Here is a 23,522-nt window from a genome sequence, read left to right on the forward strand (position 1 = left end):
TATTAAAAAAAAAAGTGAAAAATTATCTCATAGGAGAAAACCCAGTAGATAAAGGTCATTGCATATGGGCCACTGTGTGCTTTTAAAACTGAACTGTGGCAGTATGATGCAATATTATTTAAAAAAATAAATAAATAAATAAAAAAAAATATAACTTTAAATAAAAACACGACCTTTCTTTGCTACTAATGTTCTAGTCATTATCAGTGCTACACATACAATTCATTGTATCACACATTTGTTTTTCCGCTTCAGGCTTCCTTAAGGCTTCTTGCACACAGGGACGTTACAGGCGCACGTTAGTGCAGCCTGTAACGCTCCACCAACGCACAGCAATGTAACACAAGTGGGCTGTTCACACTGCCCACGTTGTGTTACATTGTAATGCAGTGCTGCATGCTGTGCGTTCTCCGCGGCTAAGCCGCGTTAGACTGTTTGCACATGCTCAGTCATGTTGGGGAGGAGGGGAGAGCGGCCGGGCACATGGCTAATTAATATTCACTACACTCAGTGACGTGCAGTGTTTACTTCCTGGAGCGGCCGCTCTCCGGCGATTGGCCGGGCGGGACCACGTGATGCCGCATGCGTCCAAGAGTACGCATCACGGCATCACGGACGCCAGAGTGAGCTGCACAACGCAGCTCACTCCGATGTCCACACCAGAGAGCACCAGGCGTTGCGTTAGGGGCACGTTATGTGCCCTATGACGTCCCCTCAACGCAACGTCCTAGTGTGTAACTAGCGTTAAAGAGACACTGAAGCGAAAAAAAAATTATGATATTATGATTTGTATGTGTAGTACAGCTAAGAAATAAAACATTAAGATCAGATACATCAGTCTAATTGTTTCCAGTACAGGAAGAGTTAAGAAACTCCAGTTGTTATCTCTATGCAAAAAAGCAATTGAGCTCTGCGACTTTCAAAGTCGTGGAGAGGGCTGTTATCTGACTTTTATTATCTCAACTGTTCCTGGACTATTTACTTTTCCTCTGCCAGAGGAGAGGTCATTAGTTCACAGACTGCTCTGAAAGAATCATTTTGAATGCTGAGGGTTGTGTAATGTGCACATATTATAGAATGATGCAATGTTAGAAAAAACACTATATACCTGAAAATAAAAATATGGGAATATTTTCTTTGCTGCTAAACTTCTAGTAATTATTCATAGTACACAACCAATTCATTGTATCATTTTTATTTTTTTTCGCTTCAGTGTCTCTTTAAGGTAATGCTAAAATCAGGCAAAAAAAGTAGCATTCACAAAGACAATGCAGATGCTTTGTATAATTTAATAACTAATTCTAATTAATTTCTCATTCATAAACACTCTGTTAAAATAGCAGCAAGGCAAGGGAGTATGTAGACCTTGAGCAACGATGAACAGTACCACCTGATATTCTGCTTACTAATAGTCTATCTTTTGGGGGGATTTTTTGTTTTGTATGTTGATAACTTCTAATAAAGTGATCAAATTACGAAAGTGAATTGTTTAAGCCAGTTAGTTTATGATGTTCTTGTAATGAGAAACTCTTGTGCTAGTGACTAGGGCTCTATAAGCTACCAAGGTAATTTAAAAAAAGGTTGCATATTATTGATTTAGGATTTTATTTCTTTATCTTTTCACCAGTCCGAATAATTACACTTCCAATGCGCTAATCTGTTGCCTTACGTGCCCTACTGCAACAAGATGTAATTAACAGCATGATATTTGTAAAGGTTTGTAATTAGAAAAATATGCTGTTTCTGAGTTGCACAGAACATTTTATTTTTAAGATTATGATTTTATTTTTAAGATTATTATTTTATTTTTTTATGTAGTCACATACTACATTTTAAAGGGACTCCGAGTAGTGCAGAAACTATGGAAAGATGCATATCATTTTAAAGCTCTCCAATGATATATAAACCGCCGCCCTACGCCTTTTAGTTTTCGATATTTTCGCGATTGAAATTGCCGCGGCTGCGCTTTCGATCGCGAAAATAGAGAAAACTAAAAGGCGTCGATTTTTGGGGTCGTCAGAAAGAGGAGAAAGAGAGCTTTAAAATGATATCCAACTTTCCATAGTTACATTGTATTACACAGGACGACACTTTCCCCAGTGTCAGCAGCTCCATTCAGCAGAAAAAGTCGCCCTGTGTAATACAATGTAACTATGGAAAGATGGATATCATTTTAAAGCTCTCTTTCTCCTCTTTCTGGCGACTCCTAAATCGTCGCCCTACGCCTTTTAGTTTCGCAATTTCAATTGCGAAAATAGCGAAAACTAAAAGGCGTAGGGCGGCGATTTATATATCATTGGAAAGAGGAGAAAGAGAGCTTTAAAATGATATGCATCTTTCCATAGTTTCCGCACTGCTCGGAGTCCCTTTAAGGCTAGGTTCACATCAGGACGTTGCATTTTAAAGTTGCAATACAGCATTAGAACACAAATAAAAAAAAGTGATGGGGTGGATTAAAGTTTTTTGTTACCGTCACATTGTGTATGTACAGTAAAGCATACAGGCAATGAACAGTATGCTGCCCTGTACCTGATAGTGTGTGTGTTTAGAGGTAACGCAATGCAGCAGTGTTTTACCATAACGCAACACGTTACCATGCAATGCTAACGTCATACTGTGAATGTTGCATAGACTTTGTATTGCAGTGCGGTAAGCTGCGTTATAAAATTTTATAATGCAGCTCGGCAACGTCCCATAGTGTAGAAGGTAAATTCCGCACAATGTCGGTAGAGTAGAAATAACTTTATTGAATCAAACACATGACAATCTAAGATCCATCACCACATGCTGACATGTTTCGGACGTTACACGTCCTTAATCATAGCATAAGTGCAAATGAGCAGGGGTGACCAATATAGAGTGGTGCCACACCCAGCTCAGCAACGTCCCACTGTGAACAGATCTTCGCCTGTATGTATTTTTTTTCCTCCAGGTGTAAGATTGTTTTAAAGAGATTCTGAAGTGTTTTGTTTTTTTTATTTTTTTATAAATCAGTCATCTTTAGCATTGAGATGCAAGCTGATTCGCCCCATCCCCGTGGCAGAACGAGGTATTTATCCATGAAATACTGGGGCAAAATTCTGCCATTTCGGAATGTTGCTGCCCAATAGAGGCAGAGCTGTGCGCAGTAGCTCTGCCTCTTATCCAGTCAATCTCAGCCTCTCCCCGCCCCCCGTCTTATTTCACTGAAAGGGGTGGGGAGACAGGATACAAACACAAAAACAAAGGCCTCTGATGCCCGGATCTCCTTCCCTACTTTTTACACGTTTGATTGCACTCCAGAGGCGCAGTGAGCTATCCACTAACCACCTAGGGGTCTGCCGGTAAAGCATCTGGTGCCGATCACCCTTTTCTACATTTGCAACTAAGATCTGACAAGATAACCTGCATGCTTGTGTCTCTAGTGATTCAGACACTTCAGCCAAATGGATCAGCAAGACAACCTGGCAACTAGTATTGCTTAAAAGGAAATAAGGCAGCCTCCATATCCCTCTCACTTCAGTTATGCTTTAACTTATTAGCAGCACTGCATGCATTATCTCAAGATAGATACTGTGTGCCCTGGCATCTTTTAGCGGCATATGCCATTTTACTGCCTAATGCAGCTATGTAGAGCTTTGCAGGGAGCTTCTTTGTATTTACCTGTTCCGGGCGGCTGAATGGCGTCTCCTCTTCATCCACCAGCGGCGCTGCACTCCCGACATCCTCTTCTGAGTTCTGATCACATGATATGCCATGTGACTGTGACTCAGGGAAAGGTGTCAGTGCTGCAGTGCCGCCCGGTGGTGGAAGAGGGGTAATGAGACTCTTCCAATGCTGACACCATCCCCTGGATTATGATCACGTCATATCATGTGATTGGAACTCAGAAGAGGATGTCGGCATTGCAGCGCCACCGGCGGAGGAGAGGAGGCGCCATCAGCTGCCCAGAACTCGCACATATGAACGCACACTGCACCGCTCTGCACTCCCTGCCAGGCTGGGGAAGGCACACTACAGTAAAAATGACAGCCTTTTACACAGTCTGACACAGTAGAGTCCGAGTCTATGGACTTTTTCAGTGAGGGTTAAAGGACCACTATCATGAAAAAGTAGGCAGTTAAAATCTGACAGAACCGACAGGCTTTGGGCCAGTCCATCTCCTCATGGGCGATTCTCAAGGTTTTCTTTGTTTTCAACAGCAGTTGCAAAAATAGCTTGCAAGTGGGTAGGGAGGCTGGCTGGTATCTTATTATTTTGGCAGTTAAACTGCTGTTCAGGAAAAGCTGTTGAAAACCAAGAAAATCCTAAGAATCCCCCATAAGGAGTTATCCCCCATGTCGGTTCTGTCAGATTTTAACTGCTTATATTTTTTTGCGATGGTGGTCCTTTAAGCTGTAGTCTGAGTAGGTCCTTACTAGAGAGAAAAAGTCAATTGCCTATCTTCATTTTTTCTTTTTCTCCCGGAAAAAGTGAAACATTCACACTGCCCGGTTATTTGCAGTATTGACACTATGGCCTCAATTCACTAAGCAGTTTAGACTAGTCTACTGATGGTTTGGTCAGTTGCATCAAAGGGGGAATTCATGATTATCAAATGTTTTAGACCCGTTTTTATACATGCTTTAAACCATTTGGTAATTAGGTGGGTAAAGCAGGGGAAATGATCAAAAGATGCAATTCACAAACCAGCAGCTATGACTGACCTATACAGTGGTGTGAAAAACTATTTGCCCCCTTCCTGATTTCTTATTCTTTTGAATGTTTGTCACACTTAAATGTTTCTGCTCATCAAAAGCCGTTAACTATTAGTCAAAGATAACAACATTGAACACAAAAGGCAGTTTTAAATGATGGTTTTTATTATTTAGTGAGAAAAAAAACTCCAAATCTACATGGCCCTGTGTGAAAAAGTGATTGCCCCCCTTGTTAAAAAAAATAACTTTACTGTGGTTTATCACACCTGAGTTCAATTTCTGTAGTCACCCCCAGGCCTGATTACTGCCACACCTGTTTCAATCAAGAAATCACTTATATAGGAGCTATCTGACACAGAGAAGTAGACCAAAAGCACCTCAAAAGCTAGACATCATGCCAAGATCCAAAGAAATTCAGGAACAAATGAGAACAAAAGTAATTGAGATCTATCAGTTTGGTAAAAGTTATAAAGCTATTTCTAAAGCTTTGGGACTCCAGCGAACCACAGTGAGAGCAATTATCCACAAATGGCAAAAACATGGTGAACCTTCCCAGGAGTGGCTGGCCGACCAAAAATACCCCAAGAGCGCAGAGAAAACTCATCCGAGAGACCACAAAAGACCCCAGGACAACATCTAAAGAACTGCAGGCCTCACTTGCCTCAATTAAGGTCAGTGTTCACAACTCCACCATAAGAAAGAGACTGGGCAAAAACGGCCTGCATGGCAGATATCCAAGGCGCAAACCACTTTTAAGCAAAAAGAACATTAAGGCTCGTCTCAATTTTGCTAAAAAACATCTCAATGATTGTCAAGACTTTGGGGAAAATACCTTGTGGACCGACGAGACAAAAGTTGAACTTTTTGGGAGGTGTGTGTCCCGTTACATCTGGCGTAGAAGTAACACAGCATTTCAGCAAAAGAACATCATACCAACAGTAAAATATGGTGGTGGTAGTGTGATGGTCTGGGGTTGTTTTGCTGCTTCAGGACCTGGAAGGCTTGCTGTGATAGATGAAACCATGAATTCTACTATCTACCAAAAAATCCTGAAGGAGAATGTCCGGCCATCTGTTCGTCAACTCAAGCTGAAGCGATCTTGGGTGCTGCAGCAGGACAATGACCCAAAACACACCAGCAAGTCCACCTCTGAATGCCTGAAGAAAAACAAAATGAAGACTTTGGAGTGGCCTAGTCAAAGTCCTGACCTGAATCCTATTGAGACGTTGTAGCATGACCTTTAAAAAGGCGGTTCATGCTAGAAAACCCTCAAAAAAAGCTGAATTACAACTTGTAACTGAATTACAATTCTGCAAAGATGAGTGGGCCAAAACTCCTCCAGAGCGCTGTAAAAGACTCGTTGCAAGTTATCGCAAATGCTTGATTGCAGTTATTGCTACTAAGGGTGGCCCAACCAGTTATTAGGTTCAGGGGGCAATTTCTTTTTCACACAGGGCCATGTAGGTTTTGAGTTTTTTTTCCTCACTAAATAATAAAAACCATCATTTAAAACTGCATTTTGTGTTCAATTATATCTTTGACTAATAGTTAACGGTTTTTGATGAGCAGAAACATTTAAGTGTGACAAACATGCAAAAGAATAAGAAATCAGGAAGGGGGCAAATAGTTTCACACCACTGTATCTCCTCTGATGAGCTCTCCTCTGGATACAATTAAATTCCTGCATAATTCATTCAAAAGGTTCCATCCTCACATAATAAAATACCTCACAGAATTACTTTACCCACAGAAATCAGCTGGTCTAATCTCTGTCAGAAAAGTGGGCGTGGTTACTCCTTGTTTGCCTTTGTGAATTGTGTAATTACTGAATGTTAGACCAGGTCTAAAAACAGGTCTAAAACATTACACCAAACCATTAGTACAGTGGTTCCCAACCTTTTCCGGCCCCGGGGAACACTTTCTGACCATAATTTTCTCCGGGGAACGGCGGGGGGCGCGCGGGTGTTTGCGCGACCTAGTGGACAGTGCCGTGTGTAGCAGGCTACGGGGGGGGGGGGGGGGGCTGGGGTGCGGCTGCATAGCTAGCATAGTTGCCCCAGTATAGGGAGTTTAGTTGCCCCAGTATGGTTAGTATAGTCCCAGTATGGATAGGTAGTGCCCCAGTATAGGTAGGTAGTGCCCTGTATAGCTACTATAGTGCCCAGATAGCTAGTATAGTGCCCAGATAGCTAGTATGGTGCCCAGTATAGCTAGTATAGTGCCCAGCATAGCTAGCATAGTACCCAGTATAGGTAGGTAGTGCCCCAGTATAGCTAGTTTAGTTGCCCCCAGTGTAGCTAGTTTAGTTGCCCCCAGTATAGCTAGTTTAATTGCCCCCAGTATAGCTAGTTTAATTGCCCCCAGTATAGCTAGTTTAGTTGCCCCCAGTGTAGCTAGTTTAGTTGCCCCCAGTGTAGCTAGTTTAATTGCCCCCAGTGTAGCTAGTTTAGTTGCCCCCAGTATAGCTAGTTTAATTGCCCCCAGTATAGCTAGTTTAATTGCCCCCAGTATAGCTAGTTTAGTTGCCCCCAGTATAACTAGTTTAGTTGCCCCCAGTATAGCTAGTACAGTTGCCCCAGTATAGATGCCCAGGAGGAGGGAAGCAGCGCTAGAAGGAGGGGCAGTGGAGGCAGCGGTGGGGAGGGGGGGGAAATATCCCCCCCCCCCCTCCCTCACCTGGGACCCCTCCTTCTGCCTCTCTCCCCCTCCATTTATCGGTGGCAAGTGCGGGGCGGCTCGGCGGCGGGGAGACATGCGCAGACTTACCACTTCTGCGTTCCAAGCGCCGGCAGTGTCATGTCGTCAGATCTCCGCCTTCAATGCCGCCCACTGTGCTTCCTGATTAGCGGAAGCACAGTGGGCGGCATTGAAGGCGGAGATCTGACGACATGACGCTGCCGGCGCTTGGAACGCGGAAGTGGTGAGTAATTCTCCGCGTGCCTCCCCGCCGCCGACCCCGCACTTGCCACCCATAAATGGAGGGGGAGAGAGGCAGAAGGAGGGGTCCCAGGTGAGGGAGGGGGGGGATATTTCCCCCCTCCCCACCGCTGCCTCCACTGCCCCTCCTTCTAGCGCTGCTTCCCCCCTCCTGCGTTCTACATACAGTAGGAACGCACGGCACACCAGGCAACATGCCGCGGCACACTAGTGTGCCGCGGCACAGCGGTTGGGAAACGCTGCATTAGTAGACTAAAAACCATCTGTAGACTAGTCTAAACTGCTTAGTAAATTTAGGCCTATGCATACAAATGGCTATCTCATCAAGTCACCTGTCAGTTCAGGTACCCTTTAAATGTATTCTTACATACTTTACAACAAGCGTTAAGGATTTTCAAGTTATAATGCAAAGTTTCTGCTACAATTGGATTGGGTGACTTCAGTTAAATGTCTGTGAGGGGCTTGATGCTGTATTCTACTTAGTCATCTCATAGAGTATTCATGGTGAAGGACATGATTAATCTTTAAAAATCACCAGTACTTTATCTGAAGTATAAATGACAGCTTCTGGTTTTATTTTATTTTTTAAAATAAATTTGTATGGTTATAATATAGTACTAGTGACCTTAGCCCATTTATAAACGGGCTAGGTCTGTCACCACACACACACACACACACACACACACACACACACACACACACACACACACACACACACACACACACACACACACACACACACACACACACACACACACCACTTCTGGCCCCGTCTTCCCTCAGCTCTCCTCAGTCTCTGCGTCTCTCCCTACACATGCGCAGTAGCACAACACACGGGGCACACACAAAGAAAGGAAGTGAGGGATGGGACGCAGAGACAGCTCAGCTCTCCTCAGTCCCCGTCCTCCCTCAGCTCTCCTCAGTCTCTGCATCCCTCCCTGCACATGCTCAATAGCACAACACACGGGGCACACACAAAGAAAGGAAGTGAGGGATGGGACGCAGATACAGCTCAGCTCTCCCTCATCTCTCCCTCCGCTCTCCTCAGTCCCCGACTTCCCTCAGCTCTCCTCAGTCTCTGCGTCCCTCCCTGCACATGCGCAGTAGCACAACACACGGGGCACATACAAAGAAAGAAAGTGCAGGGATGGGACGCAGAGACAGCTTAGCTCTCCCTCAGCTCTCCTCCGTCCCCGTCCTCCCTCAGCTCTCCTCAGTCTCTGCATCCCTCCCTGCACATGCGCAGTAGCGCAAAACACGGGGCACACACAAAGAAAGGAAGTGAGGGATGGGACGCAGAGACAGCTCATCTCTCCCTCCGCTCTCCTCAGTCCCTGTCCTCCCTCAGCTCTCCTCAGTCTCTGCGTCCCTCCCTGCACATGCGCAGTAGCACAACACACGGGGCACACACAAAGAAAGGAAGTGAGGGATGGGACGCAGAGACAGTTTAGCTCTCCCTCAGCTCTCCTCAGTCCCCGTCCTCCCTCAGCTCTCCTCAGTCTCTGCATCCCTCCCTGCACATGCGCAGTAGCACAACACACGGGGCACACACAAAGAAAGGAAGTGAGGGATGGGACGCAGAGACAGCTCATCTCTCCCTCCGCTCTCCTCAGTCCCTGTCCTCCCTCAGCTCTCCTCAGTCTCTGCATCCCTCCCTGCACATGCACAGTAGCACAACACACGGGGCACACACAAAGAAAGGAAGTGAAGGATGGGACGCAGAGACAGCTTAGCTCTCCCTCAGCTCTCCTCAGTCCCCGTCCTCCCTCAGCTCTCCTCAGTCTCTGCATCCCTCCCTGCACATGCACAGTAGCACAACACACGGGGCACACACAAAGAAAGGAAGTGAAGGATGGGACGCAGAGACAGCTTAGCTCTCCCTCAGCTCTCCTCAGTCCCCTTCCTCCCTCAGCTCTCCTCAGTCTCTGCATCCCTCCCTGCACATGCGCAGTAGCATAACACACGGGACACACAAAGAAAGGAAGTGAGGGATGGGACGCAGAGACAGCTCAGCTCTCCCTCAGCTCTCCTCAGTCCCCGACCTCCCTCAGCTCTCCTCACTCTCTGCGTCCCTCCCTGCACATGCGCAGTAGCGCAAAACACGGGGCACACACAAGGAAAGGAAGTGAGGGATGGGGCGCAGAGACAGCTCAGCTCTCCCTCAGCTCTCCTCAGTCCCCGTCCTCCCTCAGCTCTCCTCAGTCTCTGCATCCCTCCCTGCACATGCGCAGTAGCACAACACACGGGGCACACACAAAGAGAGAATGTGAGGGATGGGACGCAGAGACAGCTCAGCTCTCCTCAGTCCCCGTCCTCCCTCAGCTCTCCTCAGTCTCTGTATCCCTCCCTGCACATGCGCAGTAGCACAACACACGGGCCACACACAAAGTAAGGAAGTGAGGGATGGGACGCAGAGACAGCTCAGCTCTCCCTCCGCTCTCCTCAGTCCCCGTCCTCCCTCAGCTCTCCTCAGTCTCTGCATCCCTCCCTGCACATGCGCAGTAGCACAACACACGGGGCACACACAAAGTAAGGAAGTGAGGGATGGGACGCAGAGACAGCTCATCTCTCCCTCCGCTCTCCTCAGTCCCTGTCCTCCCTCAGCTCTCCTCAGTCTCTGCATCCCTCCCTGCACATGCGCAGTAGCACAACACACGGGGCACACACAGAGAGGAAGTGAGGGATGGGACGCAGAGACAGCTTAGCTCTCCCTCAGCTCTCCTCAGTCACCGTCCTCCCTCAGCTCTCCTCAGTCTCTGCGTCCCTCCCTGCACATGCGCAGTAGCACAACACACGGGCCACACACAAAGTAAGGAAGTGAGGGATGGGACGCAGAGACAGCTTAGCTCTCCCTCAGCTCTCCTCAGTCCCCGTCCTCCCTCAGCTCTCCTCAGTCTCTGCATCCCTCCCTGCACATGCGCAGTAGCATAACACACGGGACACACAAAGTAAGGAAGTGAGGGATGGGACGCAGAGACAGCTTAGCTCTCCCTCAGCTCTCCTCAGTCCCCGTCCTCCCTCAGCTCTCCTCAGTCTCTGCATCCCTCCCTGCACATGCGCAGTAGCACAACACACGGGGCACACACAAAGTAAGGAAGTGAGGGATGGGACGCAGAGACAAAGGGGTTTTATTATCGAGGAATGTTTGAAAGTAACATTAACATAATTTCATGTGTTTTGTATACAGTATGTGACGCTCACCTGTAGATAATACATGCACTGTTCCTGCACGTGTCGCAGTTTGCGGTGTCTTGGCCAGTTCGGTATGAAAGCCTAAAAAAAGGGAATATAAAGTAATCAGTATTGACCTGAAACTTTATAGACGTATACAATCTTTCACTACTTCAGAAATGTGTATTTTTTATTTTCTTGCACTTTTTTTAATATAATGAAAGTACCGTATATTCCGGCGTATAAGATGACCCCCCAACTTTTCCAGTTAAAATATAGAGTTTGGGATATACTCGCCGTATAAGACTACCCCTCTTCCAACACACACCAAATAGAAGTTAAAAAAAAAAAACATCATACACTGGTGCTATGTATGACCAGATACTGGTGCTGTACTGTATGTGGTACCCAGTATATAACAGTATATAGGCGATTGACTAGTTGGACTGGCCTGCTCTCCTTGTCTACCTGTTTATCAGAGCGGTATGGAAGAATAGATCGCTCTGTACCCATAAAACACGCCTCTTTCACCCGTCTGGCCCCGCCCTTGTATCCTATTTACCTCCTCCTCTGCCTCTCAGATCTCGCACATGTGCGCCTGCGCCGCTTCACTACAGTCCTCAGCAGCGAGATCTGAGAGGCGGTAACAGGATAGGGCATATCAATGACACCCGGCGTATAAGACGACCCCTGACATTTCAGATGATTTTCAAGTGTTAAAAATTAGTCTTATACACCAGAATATACTGTAGTTTAAAGAGGAAAATAATTACATTAATTATCCTTTTATCCACCATCCACTATCTCTTGATTATAAACAGTAACAGCCTTATTTTTTCCCACTGCCTCCCCACTTATACTCGTTATTTTTTATATCCTGAAAAAATAATCAATTTTATTTACTACATGAATGAAGAATACCATATAAGGTATTTTATGCTAGCATTCTAGCAGGTAATTTCTTTGGCTGATCGTTGATCATAGATTCTGATCCATTGGCCTCAATTCACTAAGCTTATCTCCTGCCTTTAATGACGTTTCTAGAGTGGTCACCATGGTGATAAGGCATGTTGTATTCAGGAAACATTTTACCTCAGGCAAACCCAAAGTTAACTCTTCTGTCTTTACGTTAACTCTTCAATCCTTAAAATAACTCCACAGTTTAAGACAGGCTGTTTATTAACTGCGTGTGAAAATAACTACAGAGGAGGTAACTTAAGGAATGAAGAGATAAGATAACGCTCACTGGCCTCAATTCACTAAGATCATGCTGGAGATAATAAGGCAAGAGAATACTTACCTCCACACAGTGAGAGTTATCTTATCTCTTCATTCCTTACGTTACCTCTTCTGTAGTTAATTTACCTCCGCTGTAGTTACATTACCTCCTCTGTAGTTATTTTCACACGCAGTTAATGAACAGCCTGTCTTTAACTCTAGAGTTATTTTAAGGATTAAAGAGTTAACTTAAAGACAGAAGAGTTAACTTTAGGTTTGCCTGAGGTAAAATGTTTCCTGAATACTACATGCCTTATCACCATGGTAACAACTCTAGAAGAGTTATTAAAGACAGGAGATAAGCTTAGTGAATTGAGGCCACTGTGTGGAGGTAAGTTTCCTCTTGCCTTATTATCTCCAGCATGATCTTAGTGAATTGAGGCCATTGTGTTGGGTGGATTTGAATATCCAAATTTGTATTATTGGTACAAGTGTGACTATATTGGCTCACACTTATTACTGACTGCGTGATATTATTATTTATAGAGTGCCAACATAGTCCATAGCGCTGTATAACGTGCAAAATGTACAGCAATGGGGAGCATAGATACAAGAGCAGTTCAACACACTGTACAATCAGGACACCCAGTGACACAAATACCGATACATACAATTGATGTGTAGTTTGAATAATATCATCAATACTGATAGATGTTCATTTTATAAATTGCACAGAATCCGGAAACAAGAGGGAGATCCCTTCTCTTGTGGGCTTACAATCTAGTGGGTACTGGAGTTGAGACACTGGGGAAGTATACAAAGGCGTTGGCAGAAGAGGTAGTGAGTTATTATAAACAAGGTCCTGGAGAGTTTTGAAACCGATCCAACAATGTTCTATCTGGGGATACGGATAAGGGAACATCAGAAAGTTGGATCATACGGTGAGCATGAAGCTTGGGTATGGTTGTACTACTCATGTGTAAGCTCTGTATGGGTCAGGATCTGCTCTTGTCTACGATGGGTCTAATTTTGCGTGCAGAACAATTCTGCCACTGGACAATTTAGGCTTTTTAAGATCCATGTTACACTCAGTGCAGCTGCCAATACTTCACTCTGATTAAATATTAATCCATTACTGGCCAAGGTTATGGGCTTGGAAGTTGATGAACCTGTCAGTGTGACAGAGAAAGCCAAACCCACTACAGGTTTGTATCTTTGGTATCATGGTTGGTTGGACTGTTACAGGGGCTAGTGGAAAAAGCATGGACACAGTAATCTTACGGCATATATAAGGGGTTTCTGACATTTAACCATTTACCGCCATCCTAACGTATTAAAACGTCATGCTTACCGCTATTAACAGCAACATGACGTTTTAATACGTCGCGCATTCCCGCCGCTGCTACCGCCGTGTGTCCGCCGCTACCGCCGCCATTACCGTCGGGATCCCGTGCTGGGCGATTGGGGAAGAGGACTGAACAGTCCTCTACCCAATCGCAGTGCCTGGAGTGAATGGACGTGACCGCGAACAGTGGCTACGTCCATTCACATAAACAGGAAATGTAACAGTTTAATAAAGTGTGTAAAAAAAAAAAAAAAAAAGTGAACACGTCCTATGAGTGTTCACTAGCGCCATCTTGTGGCCAAAAAGTATATTACATCTACAAAATACATACATTTTCAAGTATATACACATCATTAATAAAATTACACTTCCAACCCTCCCCCCAAAAAAAAACACTTGTAAAAAAAAAAAATCAGCTTAAAAAAATAAATAAATAGTTGCCTTAGGGGCTTTTTTTATTCTATATTTTATGGGGGAAAATTAATTTCAATTTATTACATAGGGGCTTGTAATTATGGCCAGAACAAACAGAAAAATAACCACTTATATTTCAAAATAATATACTGTCGCCATACATTGTGGTAGGGACATAATCTAAACGGTTTAATTATCGGGACCACTGGGCAAATAAAACGTGTTTGTTTTATCCACAGGAGAATGTTTAATTTTAAAACTATAAAGGCTGAACACTGAAAAATAATGATTTTTTTATTTTTTTTTCTGTTTTTCTCATTAAAATGCATTTAGAATAAAAAAATTCTTAGCAAAATGTACTATCCACAGAAAGCCTAATTGGTGGCGAAAAAAACGAGGTATAGATCATTTTCTTGTGATAAGTAGTAATAAAGTTATTAGGGAATAAAAGGGAGGAGCGCTGACAACTGAAAATTGCTCTGGTCCGTTAGGATAAAAACCCTTGGGGGTGAACTGGTTAAAGAGACACTGAAGCGAAAAAAAAATGATGCTATTATGATTTGTATGTGTAGAACAGCTAATAAATAAAACATTAAGATCAGATACATCAGTGTAATTGTTTCCAGTACAGGAAGAGTTAAGAAACTCCAGTTGTTATCTCTATGCAAAAAAGCCATTAATCTCTACGACTTTCAAAGTCCTGGAGAGGGCTGTTATCTGACTTTTATTATCTCAACTGTAAGTGAACAGTTTTTTCTTTTTCTCTGCCAGAGGAGAGGTCATTAGTTCACAGACTGCTCTGAAAGAATCATTTTGAATGCTGAGTGTTGTGTAATCTGCACATATTATAGAATGATGCAATGTTAGAAAAAACACTATATACCTGAAAATAAAAGTATGAGAATATTTTCTTTGCTGCTAATCTTCTAGTAATTATTCATAGTACACAACCAATTCATTATATCATATATTTTTTTTTCACTTCAGTGTCTCTTTAAAGAGGAAATGTAACCAAGGATTGAAGTCTGACCCGATCAGTAGCTTTCCCATTATTATTATTATTATTATTATTATTATTATTATTATTATTGATTTATATAACGCCAGCATCTTCCGCAGCGCTGTACAATAGCGTACAGGATATAAGAACACAAAGTAAACAATACAAACAGTTGATCCAAGACAAGAGGGTATAACAGCTAAAGCAGTAAACAAGTTAACAACATATTGTTACACGGAGGTGGGAGGTGTGTACACCCATTACACAGCATTGTGCGACGAAAGGGAAGAGGGCCCTGGATAAAAGGCCTTACAGTCTAAACATTTAAGGGATAGGACAGTAGATAAAGGGAAGCTGTGTATGTGGTGGTAGAAATGGTGGCCAGTGGCTGAAGTGTCCTAGGTAGGACAGAATGCTTGCCTGAAGAGGTGAGTTTTCATATTGCGCCTAAAAATAGGAAGTGTGGGTGAGTTGCGGATGTGTTGAGGGAGAGTGTTCCAGAGGAGGGGAGAGGATTGAGAGAAGGTTCAGGCTGACTTTAAGACCAGTATTGCGCTTTTGCTATTCATACTTAGGTGGCCGGTAACTGTTATTAGGTGGCAGATAACCAGGGCTAAGAAAGTAGCAAGAGGAAGAACGTGGTGACCATATACACAAAAGACACGATGGATGCTTCGCTACCTGGCCGTCGTGGTGGTGAGAATATTGAAATGTTTGTGATACACCCCTGGCATTTTTTACATCTGATCGCTCTTTACGTTTCATAACATCCGTTATGCAGATCTTTTGGCGTAGTTGGAAGGCAGTATGGGAACAATGTAGCCGCTCGGAGGGGTGCTTTAGAAACAGGTCAATTCTCAGTGACCCGGAGCGTAGCTCGAAGAATTCCCATTCTAGCACTCCACGTACCTATTTTTTTCCCCGTACCTTTGAAGCGAGCGCAGCTCTCACTTCTTAAAAAGACCTTTTCATCTTTTCTGTTACAAAATGCCTTTGCAGTGCTGCTGCTTTATCCAAGTGAACACGGGGCAATCCATGCTGCGGGATGATAACGTAAAGGAAAGATGGCCGTAGGATAAGGAGGGAGATTGGCTCTTTGTTCTTTTGGAGGCAGGTAGACATACATATTTATCGAACAGGGCAAGGACGGGTCAGTGACGGAGCTCGCAATGTAATATTTACTAGTTCTGTGATTTCCTTCAACAAAACTTTTCAGTTCTGCCTGTATGAAGCCACCTACACACACTAGATTAAAGAGGATCTGTCATAAAGATAACTTCCTTCGGGAGGGTACTTACCTTGGGAGGGGGAAGTGTGTGGATCCTTATGAGCCTAATGTGGAGATGCAGTCGGAAAACTGTCAGATCTGTACTGCCTACCGGTAGTGACAGCGAAATGAGAATGAAGTCATTTGTAGTGCATTTTATCATGGAGCAATGCACATTTTACACATACAGTGGTGTGAAAAACTATTTGCCCCCTTCCTGATTTCTTATTCTTTTGCATGTTTGTCACACTTAAATGTTTCTGCTCATCAAAAACCGTTACCTATTAGTCAAAGATAACAACATTGAACACAAAAGGCAGTTTTAAATGATGGTTTTTATTATTTAATGAGAAAAAAAACTCCAAATGTACATGGCCCTGTGTGAAAAAGTGATTGCCCCCCTTGTTAAAAAAACAACGTAACTGTGGTTTATCACACCTGAGTTCAATTTCTGTAGTCACCACCAGGCCTGATTACTGCCACACCTGTTTCAATCAAGAAATCACTTAAATAGGAGCTATCTGACACCGAGACGTAGACCAAAAGTACCTCAAAAGCTAGACATCGTGCCAAGATCCAAAGAAATTCAGGAACAAATGAGAACAAAAGTACTGTAATTGAGATCTATCAGTCTGGTAAAGGTTATAAAGCCATTTCTAAAGCTTTGGGACTCCAGCGAACCACAGTGAGAGCCATTATCCACAAATGGCAAAAACATGGAAGAGTGAAGAACCTTCCCAGGAGTGGCCGACCGACCAAAATTACCCCAAGAGCGCAGAGAAAACTCATCCGAGAGGCCACAAAAGACCCCAGGACAACATTTAAAGAACTGCAGGCCTCACTTGCCTCAATTAAGGTCAGTGTTCACGACTCCACCATAAGAAAAAGACAGGACAAAAACAGCCTGCATGGCAGATATCCAAGGCGCAAACCACTTTTAAGCAAAAAGAACATTAAGACTCGTCTCAATTTTGCTAAAAAACATCTCAATGATTGCCAAGACTTTTGGGAAAATACCTTGTGGACCGACAAGACAAAAGTTGAACTTTTTGGAAGGTGCGTGTCCCATTACATCTGTCGTAGAAGTAACACAGCATTTCAGCAAAAGAACATCATGCCAACAGTAAAATATGGTGGTGGTAGTGTGATGGTCTGGGGTTGTTTTGCTGCTTCAGGACCTGGAAGGCTTGCTGTGATAGATGGAACCATGAATTCTACTGTCTACCAAAAAATCCTGAAGGAGAATGTCCGGCCATCTGTTCGTCAACTCAAGCTGAAGCGATCTTGGTTGCTGCAGCAGGACAGTGACCCAAAACACACCAGCAAATCCACCTCTGAATGGCTGAAGAAAAACAAAATTAAGACTTTGGAGTGGCCTAGTCAAAGTCCTGACCTGAATCCTATTGAGATGTTGAGGCATGACCTTAAAAAGGTGGTTCATGCTAGAAAACCCTCAAATAAAGCTGAATTACAACAATTCTGCAAGGTTGAGTGGGCCAAAATTCCTCCAGAGCGCTGTAAAAGACTCGTTGCAAGTTATCGCAAATGCTTGATTGCCGTTATTGCTGCTAAGGGTGGCCCAACCAGTTATTAGGTTCAGAGGGCAATTTCTTTTTCACACAGGGCCATGTAGGTTTTGAATTTTTTTTCTCACTAAATAATAAAAACCATCATTTAAAACTGCATTTTGTGTTCAATTATGTTATCTTTGACTAATAGTTAACGGTTTTTGATGAGCAGAAACATTTAAGTGTGACAAACATGCAAAAGAATAAGAAATCAGGAAGGGGGCAAATAGTTTTTCACACCACTGTATGCCTACACATGCATTTTAAATTTTAATATTTTCTGCAATAGTAGTCTTTTAAAGGGAACCAAGCACCACTTTTTTTTCTGCAGTTTGACCTAGTTTCTAATAGTATAGCAGCTGCCATGTTACCCCCTCCCCTTCTAGCTTCCCATTCTTTATCCAGGGAAAGGTGTGAAGATAGCGTCTGTGACTTCTCTAAACTCTTTGAAACATAATGCCCTATCTCTCCATCCTCTTGCTGAGGAAAGCTTTTGTTTGTTCTCTGCTAATGTTTGCAATAAAATAATTACATCAGTCCTTATCTGAAATTGCTACGGTTGGACAGACCTCAGAAATAGGGTGAACAGCCTCTAAACTTTTAAATATAAAAATAAGTAATGTATTTTTTTACGATGAGCCACATCGTTGGCATGCATTTTTAATGTGCTATTCAGATGCCCTGGGTGCTAAAAATGGTGCTCATCAGTGAATAGTTGGTTTCAAGTAGCATTATCGATTTACAAACGTGGCGGATCCTGGAAGCTTCACTTTAAAGAGGAACTCCAGTGAAAATAATGTTATAAAATTACAATTATGTATAAATGATTTAGTCAGTGTTTGCCTATTGTAAAATCTTTCCTCTCCCTGATTTACGTTCTGACATTTATCTGACATTTTTACTGCTGGCAGGTGATGTCAGTGGAAGGAGATGCTGCTTGCTTTTTTGGCAGTTGGAATCCGCTGTAAACAGTAAAGCAGCTGTTATTTCCCACAATGCAATGAGGTTCACAGACCGGAAACTGCCAGGACCTTGGTCCTCACAATTTCCTGTGGGAGAGGTTTCACCACAACAGCTGCTATTTCCCACAATGCAACAAGGCTCCCACAGTGTGATGCCAGCACCATGGTCCTGACATCACACTATAGGAGGGGTTTCATCACAACATCAGCCATACAGAGCCCCCTAATGATCCGTTTGTGAAAAGGAATAGATTTCTCATAGGAAAGGGGATATCGGATACTGATTGGGATAAAGTTGAATTCTTGGTTACAGGTTCTCTTTAAGTCTTTTGTTCACGAGGCTGCTGGCGTTGTCCTCTTTGAATTGCATGACCCGAGTGCCGATAATATATGTGGAAGAGTTCTGTGACTGGAATACATAAGGACTTCTCGCATAAGCCATCCGTCCTGAGACGGTGACAGCAGAACAGGAGCCGGTTTGGACAAGGGCACCCTGGGTAAAGCGCGAGAGCAAACAGTCTGCTTTTATTTCCCAGTGATGGATTCATTTGTCTGCGCTGGCGTCTCGCCTTGCACTCTGCGGCTTCTCTGCATTTGTTTGCTGTGACATCTATTAGATGTATGACTGGGTCAAGGTTACAGCGGAGAGGCAGCCCTGCTTGCTACCTGTGCTCAGACTACGGTTCAGCCACATGTGACCAGTGTGTAGGTTTAATTACGGCAGTTTCATTTATACAGCATGAATATGGGCCAATCAAATGGAGCAACTGCTGCGTTGGTCCATATCTAAACTACATATATTTGCATAAAATTTGTATCCATTTAGAATCATTGACCTCTCATTGATCACCGACAATTTTTTACTCTTATCCAAAGAATATTTAGGGTTCTTTGAATGCGTACGTGAAATAAAAATAGCAGACTATCGGTAACATTTGCAATCGTAATTCCAATAGTAAAATATCAGTAAATGTTATTGATATTTTACTACAGCTAAACCTAACCGTACTTTCACACAGAACCCTCCTATACCTACCCCTACCCCCAACCCCCCCCCCCCCTCCATTTAAAGAGACACTGAAGCAAAAAAAAAAATATGATATTATGATTTGTATGTGTAGTACAGCTAAGAAATAAAACATAAAGATCAGATACATCAGTCTAATTGTTTCCAGTACAGGAACGGTTAAGAAACTCCAGTTGTTCTCTCTATGCAAAAAAGCCATTAAGCTCTCCGACTAAGTCTTCGTCGTGGAGAGGGCTGTTATCTGACTTTTATTATCTCAACTGTAAGTGAACTAATAACTTTTCCTCTGCTAGAGGAGAGGTCATTACTTCACAGACTGCTCTGAAAGAATCATTTTGAATGCTGAGTGTTGTGTAATCTGCACATATTATAGAATGATGCAATGTTAGAAAAAAACACTAAAGAGACGATGAAGCGAAAAAAAAATGATGATATTATGATTTGTATGTGTAGTACAGCTAAGAAATAAAACATTAAGATCAGATACATCAGTCTAATTGTTTCCAGTACAGGAAGAGTTAAGAAACTCCAGTTATCTCTATGCAAACAAGCCATTAACTCTCCGACTAAGTCTTAAGGCCCATACACACGTCGGAATTTTGCGAACGACCCGTCGTTTTAACGTTCAGCTCGTTCCTTCGGTCGCACGTCAAATCCGGCGTGTGTACAGACTATCGTTCGGGTGATAAGAGTGGTTTTCAGCGATCCGCCAGTCTTATCACCCGAACGATAGTCTGTACACACGCCGGATTTGACGTGCGAACGACGGAATGTTCAAACGACGGGTCGTTCGCAAAAATCCGACGTGTGTATGGGCCTTAAAGGGGAACTTCAGCCTAAACTAACATACTGTCATTAAGTTACATTAGTTATGTTAATTATAATAGATAAGTAATATACTCTCTTACCCACCTGGTTTTAAAAGAACAGGCAAATGTTTGTGATTCATGGGGGCTGCCATCTTTTTGGTTGAAAGGAGGTGACAAGGAGCAGGAGACACAGTTCCATCTGTCATGTGTCCTGATTACCCCTCCCAGCTGCACACGCTAGGCTTTAAATGTCAAATTCAAAATGTAAAAAAAAAAAAAAAATTGCACCAAAACAGCAGAACGAGAACAACAACATCAGAAATCCCATCATGCTTTGCACAGCATCAGGGAAAAAAAGCCCGGGCAGTTTTCTTCTGTGCAGCTAAAAAGAAGGCTTGTATAAGAGAAACAAAGTTCTGATGCTGTGAAACTGTTTAAGAAACACCAAGGCTTTTCAGTGCTGCTGAGTCGATTTTTAGTCCGGAGGTTCACTTTAAGTCGTGGAGAGGGCTGTTATCTGACTTTTATTATCTCAACTGTAAGTGAACTGTTTACATTTTCTCTGCTAGAGGAGAGTTCATTACTTCACAGACTGCTATGAAAGACTCATTTTGAATGCTGAGTGTTGTGTAATCTGCACACATTATAGAATGATGCAATGTTAGAAAAAACACTATATACCTGAAAATAAAAGTATGAGAATATTTTCTTTGCCGCTAATCTTCTAGTAATTATTCATAGTACACAACCAATTCACTATATCATATTTTTTTTCCGCTTCAGTGTCTCTTTAACCCAAAACAACCCCCCCCCCCCCAATACAAAAACACACACCTAATCTTTAACCCCCCCCCCCCTTCCATGCCTAACCTAATCCCCCCCCCCCCCCTTCCTGATGCCAAACCGTAACCGCCCTCCCAACGATTTGTAGCTGCAGTTTGGTGCCGCCCACTATTTCTCAGGCTTTCAAATGTTCACCTAGACAATCTTTTTGTGGGCGCCTATGGCGGAGCCCAAACCCCCCCCCCCTTCCCTTTTAGCACCTACATTTCCTACTTCCCTATGAATGACTATAAAGGAATTGAAATTACATGGTGCAGAGTTGAAGTGTATCTGAGATAAACTTTTACTTATTGCATAATTGTGTTTCTTACGTATAGTTTATAGGGCATTCCTCAAGCCAAATACTTTTTTATGGTTTTAATACCCTATTTCCCTATAAACTAAACAAGCCTCGCCCACAGCTCCTCCAGCGCCTAGGCACTCTGAGACTCATGTAACAAGGGCTTATGGGAGCTCAGTCTGGGCAGGAGGAGGAGGAGGTGTTACTAGTCAGAGATTTCAGAGGCAGAGGGGAGTGAAGTATTCACAGGCTGAGGGCTGGAGATGCAGAGCAGCTTGCCTGTGTGTAATGATCACAAGCAGAACATGGCTGCTGTCATTGTATCACAGGAAGAAATAATCATAAACTGCTGAAACTGTTTGCAGCTAGATATGCTGTGTAAACGATCTAAACTTTAGATAAGCAATATAGACCAGTTACTTGTTACAGTTAGTTTTTCATCTCAGATCCACTTTAATCAGTTTTTCTCACATTCCTATTCTTTAGATGTGAAGTTGCTTCTGGTGACGACCTGTATTCCCTTATTTTGCTTAGAGTAGAAGTACCACGACGTTTCTAACATTTTGCTGTATAATTCACTCCATAAGATGCAGTTTTTCTCCACTAAAATTGGGGACGAAAAAGTCTCTGCGTTTTATAAAGCAAAAGCTGCATCTCTGTAAGCCGCGGCAGGTCAGCTTTACTTTATGCAGTGTGACTGTACCATGTGTCACCTGCAGAGGGATGGTGGGGACACAATTCTCTAGCTTAGGAAGCAAACCTGTTCGAAATAGGCTCATGCTTGATGTTTCTCACCGTTCTGTCTGTCCGTTCCATTCTGAGAATGGAGATCCAAGGTAGAGAGGAGATAACAGGGTAGCAGGAAAGAAAGGGCGCAGGACCGAGGGTGGACAAAGAGGGCGCCACCATAGACTTTCATGCAATTATCGTTAATACGACAAAAAAAGCAGAAAAAAGGGCGCCACGAAAAATTTTGTTTACATACATAACATTACAACATTATAGTTTTTGAGGTAGTTATCGTTTTAGACGTTTACAACGTTATAGTTTTTGTCATATTATTTTGTTAATAAGTACAGATTTTATGTTTTCAAAGGTATTATCGTTAATATATGTAAAAGGGTGTTTCTGCAGAGGGAGTGGTTAGGGTTAGGCACCACCAGGGGGAGTGGTTAGGGTTAGGCACCACCAGGGGGAGTGGTTAGGGTTAGGCACCACCAGGGGGAGTGGTTAGGGTTAGGCACCACCAGGGGGAGTGGTTAGGGTTAGGCACCACCAGGGGGAGTGGTTAGGGTTAGGCACCACCAGGGGGAGTGGTTAGGGTTAGGCAACACCTAGGCGGCAGTTAGTTTTAGGGAACACCAGGGGGGTAATTGGGGTTAGGCACCACCAGGGGGGATGATTAGGGTTAGGCACCACCAGGGGAGGGTTCTGTGTGAGGATAGGGTTGGGTTAAGCAGTATTGACGTAAAACGTAACAACATTTAACGTTAAAGAGAACCCGAGGTGGCCTTGTATTACGTAAGTGGGGCACAGAGGCTGGTTGGGCACACTAACACCAGCCTCTGTTGCCCCATCGTGTGTGTCAAAGACCCCCCTGCTCGCCGCTAAACTCCCCGCAGTGCTGGCGACACGCAGCGCGTCGCCAGCACAATATTTACTCTAGCGATGTCTGTCAGCGCCGCTCCCACGCCTCCTCCGCATCGCCGCTACCCGCCCTCGTCCCTTCCCTCCAATCAGCGGGAGGGAAGGGACGAGGGCGGGTAGCGGCGATGCAGAGGAGGCGGCGGAGCGGCGCTGACAGACAGCGCTAGAGTAAACATTGTGCTGGCGACACGCTGCGTGTCGCCAGCTCTGCGGGGGTATAGCGGCGAGCAGGGGGGTCTTTGACACACACGATGGGGCAACAGAGGCTGGTGTTAGTGTGCCCAACCAGCCTCTGTGCCCCACTTACGTAATACAAGGCCACCTCGGGTTCTCTTTAACATTTATTCATTATTATTTC

General features: G+C 43.8%; 2 protein-coding genes across 2 annotated transcripts in view; one reads left to right on the forward strand and one right to left on the reverse strand.

Annotated features, from left to right (window-relative positions):
- Positions 1–23,522, forward strand: part of DOCK1 (dedicator of cytokinesis 1) — a 589,023-nt gene that overhangs the window by 225,852 nt on the left and 339,649 nt on the right. The gene's annotated exons all lie outside the window — the stretch shown is intronic.
- INSYN2A (inhibitory synaptic factor 2A) overlaps positions 1–23,522 on the reverse strand; it is a 52,052-nt gene that overhangs the window by 3,772 nt on the left and 24,758 nt on the right. Inside the window, exon 2 of the mRNA XM_068255106.1 lies at positions 10,815–10,886. Coding sequence (XP_068111207.1) covers positions 10,815–10,886 — 72 coding nt within the window. The remainder of the gene's footprint in view (positions 1–10,814; positions 10,887–23,522) is intronic.

Source organism: Hyperolius riggenbachi, chromosome 10 (assembly GCF_040937935.1).
Source record: "Hyperolius riggenbachi isolate aHypRig1 chromosome 10, aHypRig1.pri, whole genome shotgun sequence".
Taxonomy (NCBI): Eukaryota; Metazoa; Chordata; class Amphibia; order Anura; family Hyperoliidae; genus Hyperolius; species Hyperolius riggenbachi.